The sequence below is a fragment of the Pinus tabuliformis genome, chromosome 5_2, assembly GCF_031772625.1.
Source record: "Pinus tabuliformis cultivar Carrire ecotype Pingquan chromosome 5_2, CPIR1, whole genome shotgun sequence".
Classification (NCBI taxonomy): domain Eukaryota; kingdom Viridiplantae; phylum Streptophyta; class Pinopsida; order Pinales; family Pinaceae; genus Pinus; species Pinus tabuliformis.
Window position 1 is genome coordinate 458,055,674 of NC_142306.1, and position 16,961 is coordinate 458,072,634.

Below are 16,961 nucleotides of genomic sequence, written 5' to 3' on the forward strand. Positions count from 1 at the left end.
ACCAAAGGTGGGTCGGATGACAGATGCTGTACAGTTGAAGCTACACCCGCCCTTTTCCGGCAAGCACCAGCACCCTGCTGTCAACGTTGCGGACCTACCTGGGTTGGAATGCCCTCCCCTCTCTCCGGCCACGCTGAATCTTCTCGGTACCTGTCTTCATGCTTCACCCTCTTTCGACTCCCCCCTGCCTACTCCGTCGCATCTTCCCCCTCCTCCATCCCCACAGAGCAACCTGCCTATGCAACCTCCCTCCATTTCCCTGGCACAGGCGGGCCCGTCCAACCACCAGCGACCTGCACAATCTTTCTTCCACCCGGGCTCGTGCAGTCTCAAGCCGCAGTCCCTGATTTGCTCTGGCTATTTCAGTTCCCCTATTCCAAACCCTCGACCCACCCCCTCGGTGCAACATAGCTCTTCGGAACTGTGCCGGAGCCTGCTGAAAGAGTATCCTACGGGCAAGCGCTCAGATAAGCTGAAAAAGGGCCGGTGTCTTAGAGTAGTGGATTCTGATATCAATTTGACCTTTGGTGAAGACGTGCATATGGCGGATGCTATGGATATGGCGAGGAAAGTGCTGGTTGGCCGTGTGCGAGGTAGGAATTATTCGGTGGAAAGACTGCGGCAATGGACAACGGAGATATGGGGCTCCCTGCTGAAAGAACTTCCAGTCATAAGGGTGCTGGCTAGAGGATGGTTCGCCCTCCGCTTTCATAGGGAGGAGTATACGGAATGGATTTTATCGAAATACTGGCATATTGAGCTCGCACCAGTTCTTTTGAAGCGATGGGATCCACTTTTCGATCCAGAGCATGAACAACTCGGGGTTGGACCAATCTGGGTCCGTCTTCCTGGACTACCTATGCAATTTTGGACCCCTCAGGTTTTTAAACGCATTGGTGATGCTCTGGGGACATACCTTGAGCATGACAAGTCTTTTGAAAAAATAGGAATCATGACTATGGCAAGGATCTTGGTACACCTGGACACCAGGGCTGGACTTGAGGAAAAAATAACTCTTACATAGAAGGCACTTCTCTCGGAAACAACTCTTGGACTACGAAGGAGTCCCATTTCACTGTAGGAGGTGCCACAAAGTGGGTCACCTTTACAAGGATTGCCCTCTGCTCTCTACGGTGACCACGGAAAATTCAAAGGGGACGAAGCAACAACACTCTGAAGAACAGAACAAGGGGGAACAGACTCAAGGAGAGGTACCATCCGATGCAGCAGTGGGCTCTACAAAGAAGGCTGGTAATCGACGCAAAGCTCCACCCTCACCTCCTCGGACATGCTCCAAATCAGCAGCGGAGGCGACTTCTATGCCGAGTAATGAGACTATTCCTATATCTGATGTTCTTTTTTCAGATGTTATGTTATCTTCGCTGCATACATCTTTACATCCCCCAACATCTGCACTGTGTTCATTTCCTTCTCTCCCCTGTTCTATTACACCTCCCCCACCCGCTTTCTCCACCTATCCCACTTCCCTCAGGGACTTTTCCTCCCCTCCATCTCATTCTCCCTCCCCTTCTGGTCAGGGTTCCCATCCATACAACCTCTGGTCCAGAGCTCGACCTAAATCCCTGCATCTCGGTCTGGGACTCTCCCCTGGAAGATCCAAACTCCTCAAACCAGCCAGAGGACTCTAAAATCAAGACTGCAATCAAATCTGCGGTGGCAGATGTTGCGAGGGGACGACAATACACTATTGAGAGGGCGCTTAGAGCATGTGAGCCCACTGACCTTGTATCCCCATGATTTGGCTCTCCTACAACTGTAGGGGATTAGCCAACCCCAAAAAGAGACTGGCTCTTAAAATATTACTAAAAGACCCGCATTGTGACATCCTCTTTCTCCAAGAGACCCTTGGCACTACTGATATCATCACCAAATCACTACACTCTATTCTCCCGGGTTGGTTTTTCCAAGGGATGGATGCCATTGGCAGATCTGGTGGACTTGCTATTGGCATTAATCCAAAAACTGTCAAGCATATATCCACTTGGGGTGGTATGGGCTTTATTGGGATGGATATTTTTGTGGGGGAGCTGGGACTACAGCTTAAAGTGATCAATATCTATGCACCTAATCAAAACAGAATGGAGTTTTGGCACAACTTGCTGGAGCATAATCTTGTTACAAACACTACCATTATTGGAGGGGATCTTAACTTTTCATTGGGTATGGAAGAATCCTGGGGACATCATGCACAAATCGACCCTATTTCCAATCAGATGAGCTCCCTTCTGGATACCTCCAAGTTAGTTGATGTTCCTATGAACAAGAAATTACCCACCTGGCATAATAGACGGACGGGAGAGGCGGCCCTGGGTCGCAGACTTGATCGGTTCTTGATTCATGAAGAACTTATCCGACATATTCCTCTATATCGTCAATGGGTGGGCACCGGGGGATCATCAGATCACCTTCCTATTTATCTCCAGATCACCGGCCCATCAAAGAAGCCACGCTCCCCATTCAAATTCTTCACTGGACATCTGAAAGATCCGGACTACATCAACCTGGTGACTGAATTCTGGAGAGCTCAACCACCCTTGAGGGAACAAAGAGCAGCTGTGGACTTCTGTAATCGGTTACATAAGCTTAGGACAATGACAGAGGAGTGGTCTAAGAAGAAGAAGCTGAGAGATGAACAACATCTTGTTGACATTGAATTACAGATTGCACAGCTAACAGATGAACAGGGGCTGGGTTTTATTTCGAAGGAGTCCAAAACACAACTGGTTTCGCTGGAGAACCGAAAGATCAAAATATTACAGGAAAAGGAAGAACAATGGAGAATGAAAAGTAGGGCCATCTGGCTCCAAGCAGGAGATGGTAATACAAAATTCTTCCACAACTTCGCAAATGGGAGAAAGGCTACCAACACAATCTGGCAGATGCCCTATGGAACTGAAGGTTGGGCCTCTACCCGCAATTAGCCAGATTGGGGATCACACATTTCAAAAGACAATTTACAGCTCCGGCAGCCATCAATCTACCAGATATCATAAATTTGGCTGGTCACTTTCCTAGGTTTGTGGAACAGGATGATGTAGAGGATTTAACTCAGCCGGTCACCTTGGAGGAGCTGGAGGGTACTCTTAAATGGTTCAAGAAAGACAAGAGTCCTGGACCGGATGGCTGGCCGATGGATTCTATTTGGAATTCCTGGAGTTGCTTGGTGGGGATCTACTTGCTGTCATTGAAGAAAGCAGAATTACTGGCCATATCTATCCCCCCATCAACTTCACATACTTGGCCCTGATACCAAAGACTGATTCGCCATCCTCTTTTAATGACTTCAGGCCTATTTCACTCTGCAACTGTCTGTACAAAATCATATCTAAAATCATCGCCAACCGCATTAAGCCCATTTTATCTAACCACATCTCTCAGGAGCAATTTGCTTTCCTCCACCATAGACATATACAGGATGCCATCGGTACAGCCCAGGAAGCTCTACATTCCATCAAACACAAAAACCTCAAGGGTCTCACACTCAAAATTGACCTGTCTAAGGCTTTTGACAAAGTGAATTGGTTGTACATTAAGATGATAATTACCCACCTGGGATTTCCCCCTGCTCTCACCAACTGGATCATGGGCTGTATCTCCTCTGTTTCTTTTGCTATTCTCATTAATGGATCCGCATCGCCCTCTTTCAATATAGATAGAGGGATAAGGCAGGGATGCCCTTTATCTCCACTTCTTTTCCTACTAGTCATGGAAGGGCTGAGCAGACTAATAGCTACAGAAAAAAGAAGAGGAGGCCTACAAGGACTAAAAATCATGGAACATTTCTACCTGACACACCTACTGTTTGTTGATGACATCTTGATTTTCCTGAATGGAAGTGTCCGGGACACGATTTCATTGAATGAGATCCTGATCTTATTCTGTAGGGCCACGGGAATGGAGATCAACAGAGAAAAATCCACCATCTCTCTATCTGATTGCTCCCTACAGGAATCTCAATTAGCCACTCAAAATTTTCCCTTTCAAGCAACTGACTTGATGGAAGGCTTGAAATACCTGGGCTTCAGACTAAAACCAGATGGTTACAAGATTGCTAATTGGACCTGGCTCATCACTAAGGTGGAGAAAAGAATAAATAGTTGGTGCCACAGATTCCTCTCTCGTGCAGGCTGACTTACTCTAATTAAATCTGTCCTCGAAGCCACCCCGGTATACTGGATGTCGCTTGCCTGGATACCAAGAGGGATTCTGCATAGAATTCAACAAATCTGCTGTAAATTTCTCTGGAATGGTAGAAAGGAGGGCAAGCCTTTTGCCTGGGTCAAATGGTCCAAGATCGCTACACCTAAGAAGTGGGGTGGCTGGGGTCTAAAACTTCTTCCGGCTTTTGCTCAAGCATTGGCAGCCAAACAGAGTTGGCTTTTACTCAAACAAAATAGTCTTTGGGCAGAGGTAGTACTACATAAATACATCTGGCCATTGACTATCATTGACTGGATTAGAAGTACAACTTGGAACAGGAAGGGCATCTCGGTGATTTGGAGAGCTATCCTTAATTCTATTTCAACCATCAAGGATGGCTTACTATGGAAAATTGGCAATGGTAACTCTGTTCGTATTGGCATCGATCCTTGGATAGGCAGCGACAACTCCCATCTTCTACCTGTTGGACTGATACAACACCTAAACAACAGGGGCATTAAATTTCTGGGACAGATTGGAGATCACCAGAATACTACTTTCCATACACAAGCCTGGCTGACTGATCCGCTATGGCTTATTCCAAATGAATGGACTAGAACTTGGCAAGACTATCTTCAGGCACTTACCGAATCACACATAAGATTATGGAATGTGGAGGATGAACTTATTTGGGCACACTCGAAGGCTGGGCAATACACTCCGAAACAAGGATATGACATAATTATAGCAGACAAAAAACCAGAGATTACTAGAAGCTGGTGGGTCACCTTATGGAAATTAAAAGCCCCTCCTCGTACCAGACTGTTGATGTGGAACATATTAGAAGACAAGATACCCACCAGATCCTATCTGAAAAGAAGAGCCTTCATGGGACCTACCTGGTGTGTACTCTGCCTCCAAGAAGAAGAATCGACTCAGCATCTATTTCTTACTTGCACTACCACCAGGAGCATTTGGTCCCAGGTCCTTCTGTCTCTTAACATGAATTCGCACTGGCAGGGAGACGATATTACATCGGCTTGGGAAAACTGGTGGAATACCTCGGCTGTGGCTAAAGCAAGGAACCTTCCACTCCTCGTCTCTTGGTGCATTTGGCTCAAGAGAAATAGCAAAATCTTTGATGATGAATTGATACACTGGAATCTTCTCCCCCCATATATTTGCGCTGCATATGAGGAACTTCCAAACGAGGACAGCCAAAAGAGACCTAGAATAATTCGACAGGAACAGATCAATAGAGCAATCCCGTGGGCCTTTTATGATGGTGCTGCCCAACAGCATGGCTGTGGGGGTGGCATTTGCCTCTACCTTTCAGAAGTACACTTTTTCCAGATCAGTATGGGACTGGGACCGGGCACAAACAATCATGCTGAATTGATAACTCTCCGCCATCTGCTATATTTTTCTATACTGAAACAATGCCGAAATATACAAATATTTGGAGATTCAAAGATTGTGACTGATTGGTTTAATAATACAGCTATTTGCTCTGCTTACTCTTTGAGAACTATTATGGAAGAAATTGTTTTTTTTTAAACATTCTTTGATCAGATTTCTGTTTCTCACATCTACAGGGAAAGAAATGAAACTGCTGACCGGCTATCGAAAGAAGCGACGCATCGTCCTCTAGGAGAGTGGATGATCGTCGAACATTCTCCAGCAGGGATCTATCAGTATTTTCATCGACCATACATGGATGAGGGACTACAGGGGGGCAACAACCCCTAATTTTACACAGCTTTGACTCTGAACTTTTCTGAATTTTGTTTCTGTACATAAAAGAATAGTGAATATGGTCGGTCAACCCCTGCATGGGTGATTTTGGTTTTACACATAGTTTTTTATTTTGCAACAGAATAGCACACCCTTTGGGTCTCCTATGTACATAATTATGTTTCTGGACTGTGGTAAAAAATCCACGCTTACAGCATATGCCTTCGGGCATCTACAACATGTAATTTCTCTTAATGAAATTATGATTTTCTTTCACGGAAAAAAGAATTGAGTTGAGCTATATGCCTTGTTTCTTTTGATGAAATATGTTATGTACCCAGGGGGGATAATATGGGGTACCAAGGGAGGTACCCAAGGTAATAATGTAATAATGGGATGGGCCATAGTAATAAATAAGGTGGTTAACCCATGTCATGTAAGGGACCACAAGTAGTTAATAATAATGTAATGGGCCCATGGTATTAGTTGATGGTATGAGGAAACCATGGTAATGATGCATGGTATTGTATGTATGAGGCCTATATAAAGGCTAGAGACTCCACATATGAAGATGAAGAGAAGGATTAGTGTATGAACATGCATATGGCTTGTGGAGTGTTCTCCTTCCTTAAGGAGTGAATGTATGGTGTTGCCCTACCATAAGGGTTTGATAATAAAGAAGAATTTCTATCTAGTTCTCTCTTATTTTTTCTGGGTATATTTGAATTATCTTATATTTTTGGATCAGATCTACAACAAGTGGTATCAGAGCTCTTTCTTGGGCAAAACGTGGAGATTTTTTTTTCATTTTTGCAGGGTTTCGGAGGCGGCGACTTTGCAGATAAGATCTGTACGTTTTGGTGCCAGATCTACAGAATCTAATTGCAGATCTGTATTCTTTGGGAAAAAACAACTGATTTCAAAAAAAAAATCAGTCGAATCGGAGTCCGGATGAAGGAGATATCACTGATCTAAAAATCAGTGGGGTTGTAGACAATTTTCAGGGCAGCGATTTTGCGGCGCAGATCTAGAAGTCCTGGTGCTAGATCTGCAAGATCTAATTGTAGATCTGGAATCTTTGTGAAAAAACACATGATTTCAAAAAAAAAATCAGTCGAATCGGAGTCCGGATGAGGGAGATATCGTTGATTTAAAATCAGCTCTTTTTGCAGAAATTTTGAGTGACGCCGGGAGAGTAGCAGCGCAGATCTGAAATTCCAGTGTCTGAATCAGGATTTCTATCACATGGGCAGATGCAGAATGGCGGTTCCATTTCTAAAAACAGGTTATAATAGGGATTCTGAGCAATATTGACGGATCTGTGACCATTTCAATTTTTCGCCAATATTTTTGTGATGGCGGGCCTAGATCGCCTTGAACAGGAAGACTCTTTTTTAGGCCGTCTCTGTAAGCTCCAACAGACGGGTACAGTGGAAGAATATATTACCGCTTTTGAAGCCTTAGCCTTTCGCACTAGGGGTCTCACAGATACATTCTTCAAGGACTGTTTTATCTGTGGTCTTAAAGAAGCCATCAAAGCTCAAGTTCGACGTCACCACCCTTCCACGTGGGCGAAGGCTTGCCAGTTAGCTCGTCAGGTCACATTGCCTAGCAAAGATTTTATTTTTAAAGGAAAGAAGGAAACCAAGGAACCAAAAGGGTTATTTTTGGCTGGTATATCTTTATTGCAGGTTCATGGATTGATTCAGAAAGAGAACATCATTGTTTCTATCAATCCTAGTTGTAAACATAATTTTATCAGTGTTAATTTGGCAAAAAAATTGCAAGTCCTAGCAAAACAAATTGAACATACACAGGTTGATAATGAGAATGTTCAAGTGTACAAGGATTTGAAGATTTCTATGGATAAGTATGTGTTTCATGGTGATTTTTATGCTTCAGATATGGATAACATGGATGTTGTTTTGGGATACCCTTGGATGGAATTAGTGGGTACTACCAATATTAATGTGCAGAAGAAATTCCTGAAGCTCTGGTATAAAAAGAAGAAAATTACATTGCAGGATATTTCCATTAATAAGCAGGTAGAATCCAAGGAGGCTGAAGCAGAAGATGTTCAAGGGACTGACACATCAAATGATGAGCCTTTGATGATCAACAATCGAACACAAACAGAGGCTGTAGAAGAAAAGGTTACAGGTGATGATACATCAGAGGAGGGCTCAGTGGTTGAAGTCATATTGAAAAAGAAGACACCACAACAGGCACCACAGCAGAGTGAAGTCAAGAAAAAGCCATCGTGGATTAAAAGTTCAACATATCATCACCCACATCACCCCGCAAGACAATCAAGATGGAAACCAAGTAGTCACATGATGGATAGAAAGGAGAGACGATCCACCTACTACACATCAACACAGAAGAGCTTCCACGGTCAACTTCCATCTCAAGCGAGCGAGGCACCAGCGAGATCGAGGGTTCACCTTTCTCTTGGATGGCTAGATGCACGTGCATGGTATCAGTGGACTACTCTTTTGAGTAGATCTTATTATTTATGTTCTTCCCATGTTTCGGGGACGAAACATGTTTAGGGGGGTGGAATGTTATGTACCTAGGGGGGATAATATGGGGTACCAAGGGAGGTACCCAAGGTAATAATGTAATAATGGGATGGGCCATAGTAATAAATAAGGTGGTTAACCCATGTCATGTAAGGGACCACAAGTAGTTAATAATAATGTAATGGGCCCATGGTATTAGTTGATGGTATGAGGAAACCATGGTAATGATGCATGGTATTGTATGTATGAGGCCTATATAAAGGCTAGAGACTCCACATATGAAGATGAAGAGAAGGATTAGTGTATGAACAGGCATATGGCTTGTGGAGTGTTCTCCTTCCTTAAGGAGTGAATGTATGGTGTTGCCCTACCATAAGGGTTTGATAATAAAGAAGAATTTCTATCTATTTCTCTCTTATTGTTTCTGGGTATATTTGCATTATCTTATATTTTTGGATCAGATCTACAACAAAATATGCTGCAGATAGGGGAATTCTCAAACTTCAAATATAGGGAGATTCTAAATTATTAATAGATTGGTCTAATGGGAAAAATATGATAGCAAATTTGGTTTTGAGCTCAGTCATGAGCAGACTTGTGGAGATTAAAAAAAGTTTTGAGTCTAGTTTTTTTCTTCATATATATTGAGAATTTAATATAAAGGTGGAACAATTCTCAAAGGATGCCTTGTCTCTATAGGAAGGAATCATCACAGTTCAAGAATTTAGAGATGGACCCTTGGTTTTAGTGAGCTCCCTTTTTAAATAGTCTAGAAGATGATGTTTCTCTATTTTTCTTATAAAAATAGATTAGCAGTGCTATTAATGGTTTAGGAGGACTAAGTATTCGAGGTAGGTTTTGTGATGCTCTAATGTTTATCTAAATGGCTCTATTGAAGGACTACAATAAGCAATATTTGGGACGTTGCACTGACAACAATAACATATTTTATGGGCTGAAAGGCCAAGGATAATGTATATTTTTTATTTCCTCCTAGAAATATCAAACATAAAGTTTTTTCCCATGGAAAAAAACTGTATTTTTCCAAGACAATATCCATTCATAACATAACAACACCAAATAAAGGAAATAAGACTCCTAGCTTGAGAATTTGTAGGCCAGCATAAGATGAAGGTTTTTGTAACTTCGTATTTTATTGGTTTGTTGGAAGTGCTTTGAGAAACACATTCCAAGGTCAAGGGTTTCACTATATGGCTGAAATTTCCTCTAGTTTGCTTGGGGTTTGCACCCAGTTTTAATCCTTTGAGATTCATGCCATCTGGTTGGTGCAAACCACAAGGATAATGAAACTGTGGTGAATGACATAATATTATGTAGGCCTTGTTAAAATTTTCAGACCATGGTAGGTAGAGTTTGCAATCAGAAAACCCAAGAAACTGAAACATAAAAATTTAAGGGCTATAAAAACTACAAACTCTGTATATGTAATCTACTAACACATCATACTAAAAATACATGAAAGAGTGTACAAAACTTGACTTCCAAAACCACAATCTATTTTTTATTCAATTTGGAAAAATGACACTTTACTACAACTAAAAAGTAATACCAAAATCACTAGAACAACTCAATCTCATGCTTAAAATCATTAAAAAATAACCACCTCTGCTCTGCCTTCTTTATATAATATAGATGAGGAAGGTTAGAGGAGAAGACAAAATAACCCATCCCTGTGGGTGCTAAAATTAGAAAAGCAAAACCATTATCTAAATCTATCTAGGGAAGTATGATGTCCGTAAAATTGGAACTTTCCCTGGCTTATGTGCTTAATATACTTTAGAGAAAAAGCTAATTGAAGCTAAAAACAACCTACTTCTAAATATGGATTTAAAATTCAAAAAGAGGAAAAGCATTTATTCTACAATTGGAATGTTGAATCCAGAAAAACAACCATAAACCTAGAAGTGGTTGAAGTTGGTGCATGCATGATGGAAGGCATGTGTGTCCACTCTTAATATTTTCTTACATAATTAGAGTTTAGCATCACATACAATTTAGTGTTGCACCCCCATTTTCCTCAGCTACACCCTTATTATGACAATACAAGTACCCTACACAGGAATCCAAACTATTGTGGTTGTTGTTGGTGTGCCTTTGCTAGTTGACTGCTATGCCACTATAGAAGAGAACAATGAATGATAAACATGGGAAATTTTTAGCATCCATGCACCCTCTCAAACTATCTCCTACATAACTGCAGTGCAATACCCTAGACATTCTAGTGTTGCATCCTCATTCTCCTCAACTGCACCCTTATCATGACTGCACAAGTACCCTACATAAATCCAGATTGTTGTGCCTATTGTTGTTGTGTATTTGCTACTAAATATGATTGCTATGCCACCATGGGAGAAAGAAGTATTTAATGCAATAGGGAAAAACTAACACTCCCTCTTTGTGAAGAAAGTGTTATTGACCAAATCAAATCTCTCCTTTTGTGTCCTCAAACTTCTCCTTTGCTACAGGCTTCATCATTATGTTGACCATCCATGAAGTTGAAGAATATAACCTTGGATCATTGTTTCCTTCTGTACTTTGAAATATCTTTAAAATCTTCAAGGTGTAAATCCCTTGTACAAGGAAAACTTCATAAAAAACCTACCAACCTCCTATGTCCTTCATGTCAACTTCACTAGTCAAAATCTTCTTACACCATGAACATGAGTTGTTCAGAAATTCCAACAATGATAAACTCATTTGTATATAGGGCCAAGATAAATGGATTAGATCTATCAAATAAAGAAGTAAAATCTACACTAAAGCTAGACATATTTCTCTTGTTTATTACTCACAAACATCATGAATTTTATTTTTATTAAATGGTTTGTAACATAAACACCTTAATGGATCTGTTTGTGTAGGAATTTCAAATGCAATAGACTTGACTGATCGGTTTCTTCCCAAATTGCAGTCCTTAAATTGTATGAACTATTTCTCTTTGCATCATTTTATGATCAATGTAATATGCACACATGATTAAGGGTGGGATCATAGGAGTTGGACATTACTTGACTTGGTATAGTAAATGATGAAAAATGCACAAAAAACATGTGTCACTGTCAAATTTATATAAAGAGAATGAAAATATGCAGTTTATTTAATTCTAGTAGTTGGTGATTTTGATATTGACTTTTTTACATATGCTTCCTTAATACTAGAGTGTCAAGAATCTGCCACCTATTTAGGGATGCTGCATACACTATACAACCACTTGGTTTGACTAAATGATCCTTAGGGTAGATCAATGGTCCCTTTACAGGTGGTGCATTGGCTAGTTATTTTGAGGATTTAACCTTGGTGTGGTCCTCAACAATGACTGCTTTCACTGACCTGGCTTGCCTTTCATGATTGATATTGGAATTTTTGGTCATGAACTATTTGATGATAGAGTTGATTAGTTTGGTCACTGGTGATGAATCTCGTCAGTTGTACCTTGTGAGGTTATGTGTGTGTCAAGGATCTCATGCCTCTTGAGTGGTCTAGCTGTATGAGGAACTAGACACTATTATTGCCTAAATTAATTGAAGGCTTTTCCATTTGAATTCTGGGATGTTGGCTCTTATTTTTTTTATAGTAGATTCAATACCATCCTTAAATCAAAATTTTCTTTTTGGCAGGTAAACCTCGGGTTATGACATTTCATGCCTATTCAAAATATCATATACTGAAGACACTCAAGCAAAGGCTAACGATAATTCATTATTGTTTGATTGGAATTTCCATTTACGAGTTGACTAAAAAGTATATTTGATAGCCAGCCCTTGTTTGATTGGAGTTTCCACTTAGGAGTTGGCTAAAAAGTATATCCAACGACCCACTAGCATAGACCCTTACCTTTCCTCCTTCATGTTTCCTCTAAAAAGATTTAGCATTTATTGTAAATTATAATAGGTTATTTTAAATCTATCACACATTGAAGATCAAATTTATTTTTGGTATTGTAAATGTTTGTTTAGCCTTGTTAATTTTATCAAGGGGAGGAGGTTAAGCACTCATGGTTGCATGAATCTTAAGCCATTAACTCTATCATGTGCTTTCATTTCCATATTTCCTCGAATTTTATCCATCATGCCCAAAAGGCAATGTCAAATGAAATTTCCTCATATATTTTCTCTCTCAATATTTATTAAAAAAGGAAAAATAAGAGCAGGGATTGAATAATGCACACTAGGAAAAAAGATTGAAGCTAGATTATTATCTTTGGATGCTTCTCAGAAGTGTCATTGTTTTAACTATATTTCTTAGATGTAGGGCTTTGCAATGGTTGGGTAAATGAATTTCTTGGTGTCCTAAAACAAGCAAGACCATGAGGAAGGGTTAAGAAGGAAAAAAGTGCTTACCATTCCAATTACAATGCCTCTAGCAATACCCAGAAATGTCTATGATGTGCGGATCTTACTCCTCATTACAAAAGTCTTATTCATCATCATCCATGTTTTTATACTTACCCATTACTTAAATCTCTATCCTGCAAATGTTCATCAATATTTATATTTATAGATCACAAAACATTAGATCCAATGATCTCATAAAATGTTTATTTTAGATTGAATTTTGGCCATACTATTGTTAAAGGTCTGACTTAGGGAAATTTTCTGATTCACAAACTAAGGTTTCTTTTGCATGACTTCACAAAATAAGGTTGAAGCCTATTTCTCAACATTTAAGTAATTCCTCCATGTCATTTGTATACCTATGTTTATATGTATATTGACTTGATATCAGTTATACATGCATCAATTAATCTACTAAAATCACTCAATGCCTTTCAAAGTCCACTTCTGGTAGCATCTGTGTTGAGCTAAGTTTTGACATCTTGGAATCACATGAAGTACATTTTCCAAGGGTTTTATGTCTGTTATTGAAACAATGGATCCTTTTTTCCTTTTCCCTTTAGTTAATTTAGTTTGGAAAACAATATCATAGTTGACTAGTCATGAAAAATCAACGAGATAAGGATTTCTTGGGGAAGTGTTTTGAACATTGGTGTCATGACAATTCTATTATGAGTCACAAAGCTTGGCCTTGCTTTGTTTTTTGGGGGATCTAGCTAGCAAGGGAAAAAGAATTGCTCTAGGAAATAGATACACATCCAAGCAAGTGGCCCATCAAATCAGGAGTGCTTATGGGGAAACAGGAAAATTTCAACTCCCAAAGCTACAAGGGTTTTAATTGAACCTATGGTTGACTATTTAGTGGCCTGGGGCTATTTTAATGGGGCTTGACAAGGGACCCCGTATCATTTTGGTTATGGCTGCATTTTATTTCTATCACTTTCCCATTAAATTAATATAAAATATTAGGCTGGACATGGAACTAAGAATTGAGTTGAGCTCTATGCCTTGTTTCTTTTGATGAAATATGCTGCAGATAGGGGAATTATCAAACTTCAAGTATTGGGAGATTCTAAATTATTAATAGATTGGTATAATGGGAAAAATGTTTTGAGCACAATCATGAGCAAAGTTATGGAGATTAAAAGAAGGGTTGAGTCTAGCTTTTTTCTTCACATATCTTGGGAATTTAATATAAAGGAGGAACGGTTCTCAAATGATGCCTTGTCTCTGTAGGAAGGAATCATCATAGTTCAAGAATTTAAAGATGGACCCTTGGTTTCAGAGAGCTCCCTTTTTAAATAATATGGAAGATGGTGTTTCTCTATTTTTATTATAAAAATAGATTAGTAGTGCTATTAATGGTTTAGGAGGACTAAGTATTTGAGGTAGGTTTTGTGATGCTCTGATGTTTATCTAAATGAATCTGTTGGAGGACTGCACTAAGCAACATCTCGGACATTGTATGGACAACAATAACATATTTTCTGTTGAAATGCCAAGAATGATGTATATTTTTTATTTCTTCCTGGAAATATCAAACATAAAGTTTTTTCCCATGGAAAAAAACTGTATTTTTCCAAGACAATATCCATTCACAATAACGACACCAAATAAAGGAAATAAGATTCCTAACTTGAGAATTTTCATTCCAACATAATATGAAGGTTTTTGTAACTTTTTATTTTATTGGTTTGTTGGAAGTGCTTTGAGAAACACATTCCAAGGTCAAGGGTTGCATTGTATAGCTCAAACTTCCTCCTGCTTTCTCGGGGTTTTCACCTAGTCTCATTCCTTTGAGGTTCATGCCATCTGGTTGGTGCTAGCCACAAGGATAATGAAACCGTGGTGGATGAAATAATATTATGTATGCCTTGTTAAAAATTTCAGACCATGGTAGGAAGAGTCTACAATAAGAAAACCCAAGCATCTAAAATAGAAACTTTAAGGAATATAAAAACTACAAATTTTGTATATGTAATACAAAGTGTACAAAACTGAACTTCCAAAATTGCAATTTGTTTTTTGTTCAATATGGAAAAATCACACACTACTACAATTCAAAAGTACTATCAAAATGACTAGGAAAACTCAATCTCACACTTCAACGCATTCAAAAATAATCACTGCTACCTTGCCTTCTTTATATAATATATATGGGGAAGGTTAGAGGAGAAGACAAAATAACCCATCCCTGTGGGTGTTGAAAATTAGAAAAGCAAAACCATTATCTAATTATGTCTAGGGAAATATGATATACCTAAAATTGGAAGTTTCTCTGGCTCATGTGCTTAATCTACTTTAGAAAAAAAGCTATTCGAAGATAAAACAATTTAATTCTAAATTTGGATTTCAAATTCCAAAAAAAGAATTTTATCTATTTTAAAATTAGAATGTTAAATCTGGAAAAAAAACCATAGAACTGTAAGTGGTTGAGGTTGGCACATGCATGCTGGAAGGCATGTGTGTGCACACTCAATATTCTCTTACACAATTACAGTTTAGCATCACAGACAATCTAGTGTTTCACCCCCATTTTCCTCAGTTGCACCCTTATTATGACAACACAAGTACCCTACATAGGAATCCAAATTATTGTGGTTGTTGTTGGTGGGACTTTGTTAGTTCATTGCTATGCCACTACAGAAGAGAACAATAACTGATGCAGTAGGGAAAAATTATGTCATCCATGCACCCTCTCAATATATCTCCTACTTAACTGCATTGCAGTACCCTATACATTCTAGTGTTGCAACCTCATTCTCCTCAAATGCACCCTTTTCATGACTGCACAAGTACCCTGCATAAATCCATATTGTTGTGCCTGTTGTTGTTGTGCCTTTTCTACTAAAGATGATTGCTATGCCACCATGGGAGAAAGAAGTATCTGATGCAATAGGGAAAAACTAACACTCCCTCTTTGTGAAGAAAGTGTTATTGAACAAATCAAATCTCTCCTTTTGTGTCCTCAAACTTATCCTTTGCTACAGGCTTCATCATTATGTTGACCATCCGTGAAGTTGAAGAATATAACCTTGGATCATTATTTCCTTCTACACTTTGAAATATCTTTAAAATATTCAAGGTGTAAATTGCTTGTATAAGGAAAACTTCATAAAAAACCTACCAATCTCCTATGTTCTTCATGTCAACTTCACTAGTCAAAATCTTCTTACACCACTAACATGAGTTTTTCAGAAATTCCAACAATGATAAACTCATTTGTATATAGGGCCAATATAAATGGATCAGATCTATTAAATAAAGAAGTAAAATATACACTAAACTTTGAAAAGTTCAGCTTGAGTGAAAACTCATTGATCTTGAAATACCAATCTTGTGGGGCATGCATTAACACAAAAATGGATGTCTTCAATTTTATTTTATGGGTATCTAGCCCATGTAGATCAAAACCTTTGGAAATTGAAGCAAATACCTCAACAAGATCAACTTTGCAACATACCAAATGCCCTTTTTGCACATTGAGGATATGGGGTACTTCTTGAAACAACCAATTTCACTCCAAATTTGTTTCTCTAATGGATGGAGTCATGTTTGAAAGAAAATCATTTCTATGAACTGGGTTTTGGTAAAAATCGCCTAATCGAAACAAAACCAGTGTTTGGGTGGCATCTCAGAGATTATTCATGAAGATATAGAGGTGACGTCACATCTTACCTCCAAACTTCGAATATCAGTGTGGGGTGTGCATTCCAAGCACTATAATTGTGTGTCTCATCTAGTGAAAATAGGTTCTATAGTAAGATAAAGAACTATATTTATCTTCGGTCTTCAATTTTATGACAAACATATATCATAAATATGTATTCATGGGTAATATAAATATGGCCATAGTTTTGAATAAGATATTCTCTCTCTTTCTCATGTTGATATCAAGATGGTATATGATCAATTCTACTATAATTTTTTTTGGCTAATTTAAGAATTGTACATCGTGCAATTATGCTTTCAGTTCCCTAGACAGGTTGGAGCCTAGAGTTTAGCATGTGAAAATGATGCTTTACTATGAAACATCATAATAATGCTACTGAGAAATGTACACTTGAAGGTGAGAATAGGCCATAGGGATGCTTCAGAATGCAAGTTTTTTGAAATTGTTCCTCTTTTCTGTTTACTCCTCTGTAAGAGCGGTTACTCTATGTGAAAGGTGAATAGTGATATTCGATAG

General features: G+C 39.1%; 1 protein-coding gene across 1 annotated transcript; it reads left to right on the top strand.

Annotated features, from left to right (window-relative positions):
* The first annotated feature begins 1,931 nt into the window (after positions 1 to 1,931).
* Positions 1,932 to 2,942, top strand: LOC149159658 (uncharacterized). The gene has a single exon (XM_089434381.1). It carries the CDS (start codon positions 1,932 to 1,934, stop codon positions 2,940 to 2,942), a length of 1,011 nt encoding a protein of 336 aa, XP_089290507.1.
* The last annotated feature ends 14,019 nt before the right edge of the window (positions 2,943 to 16,961 follow it).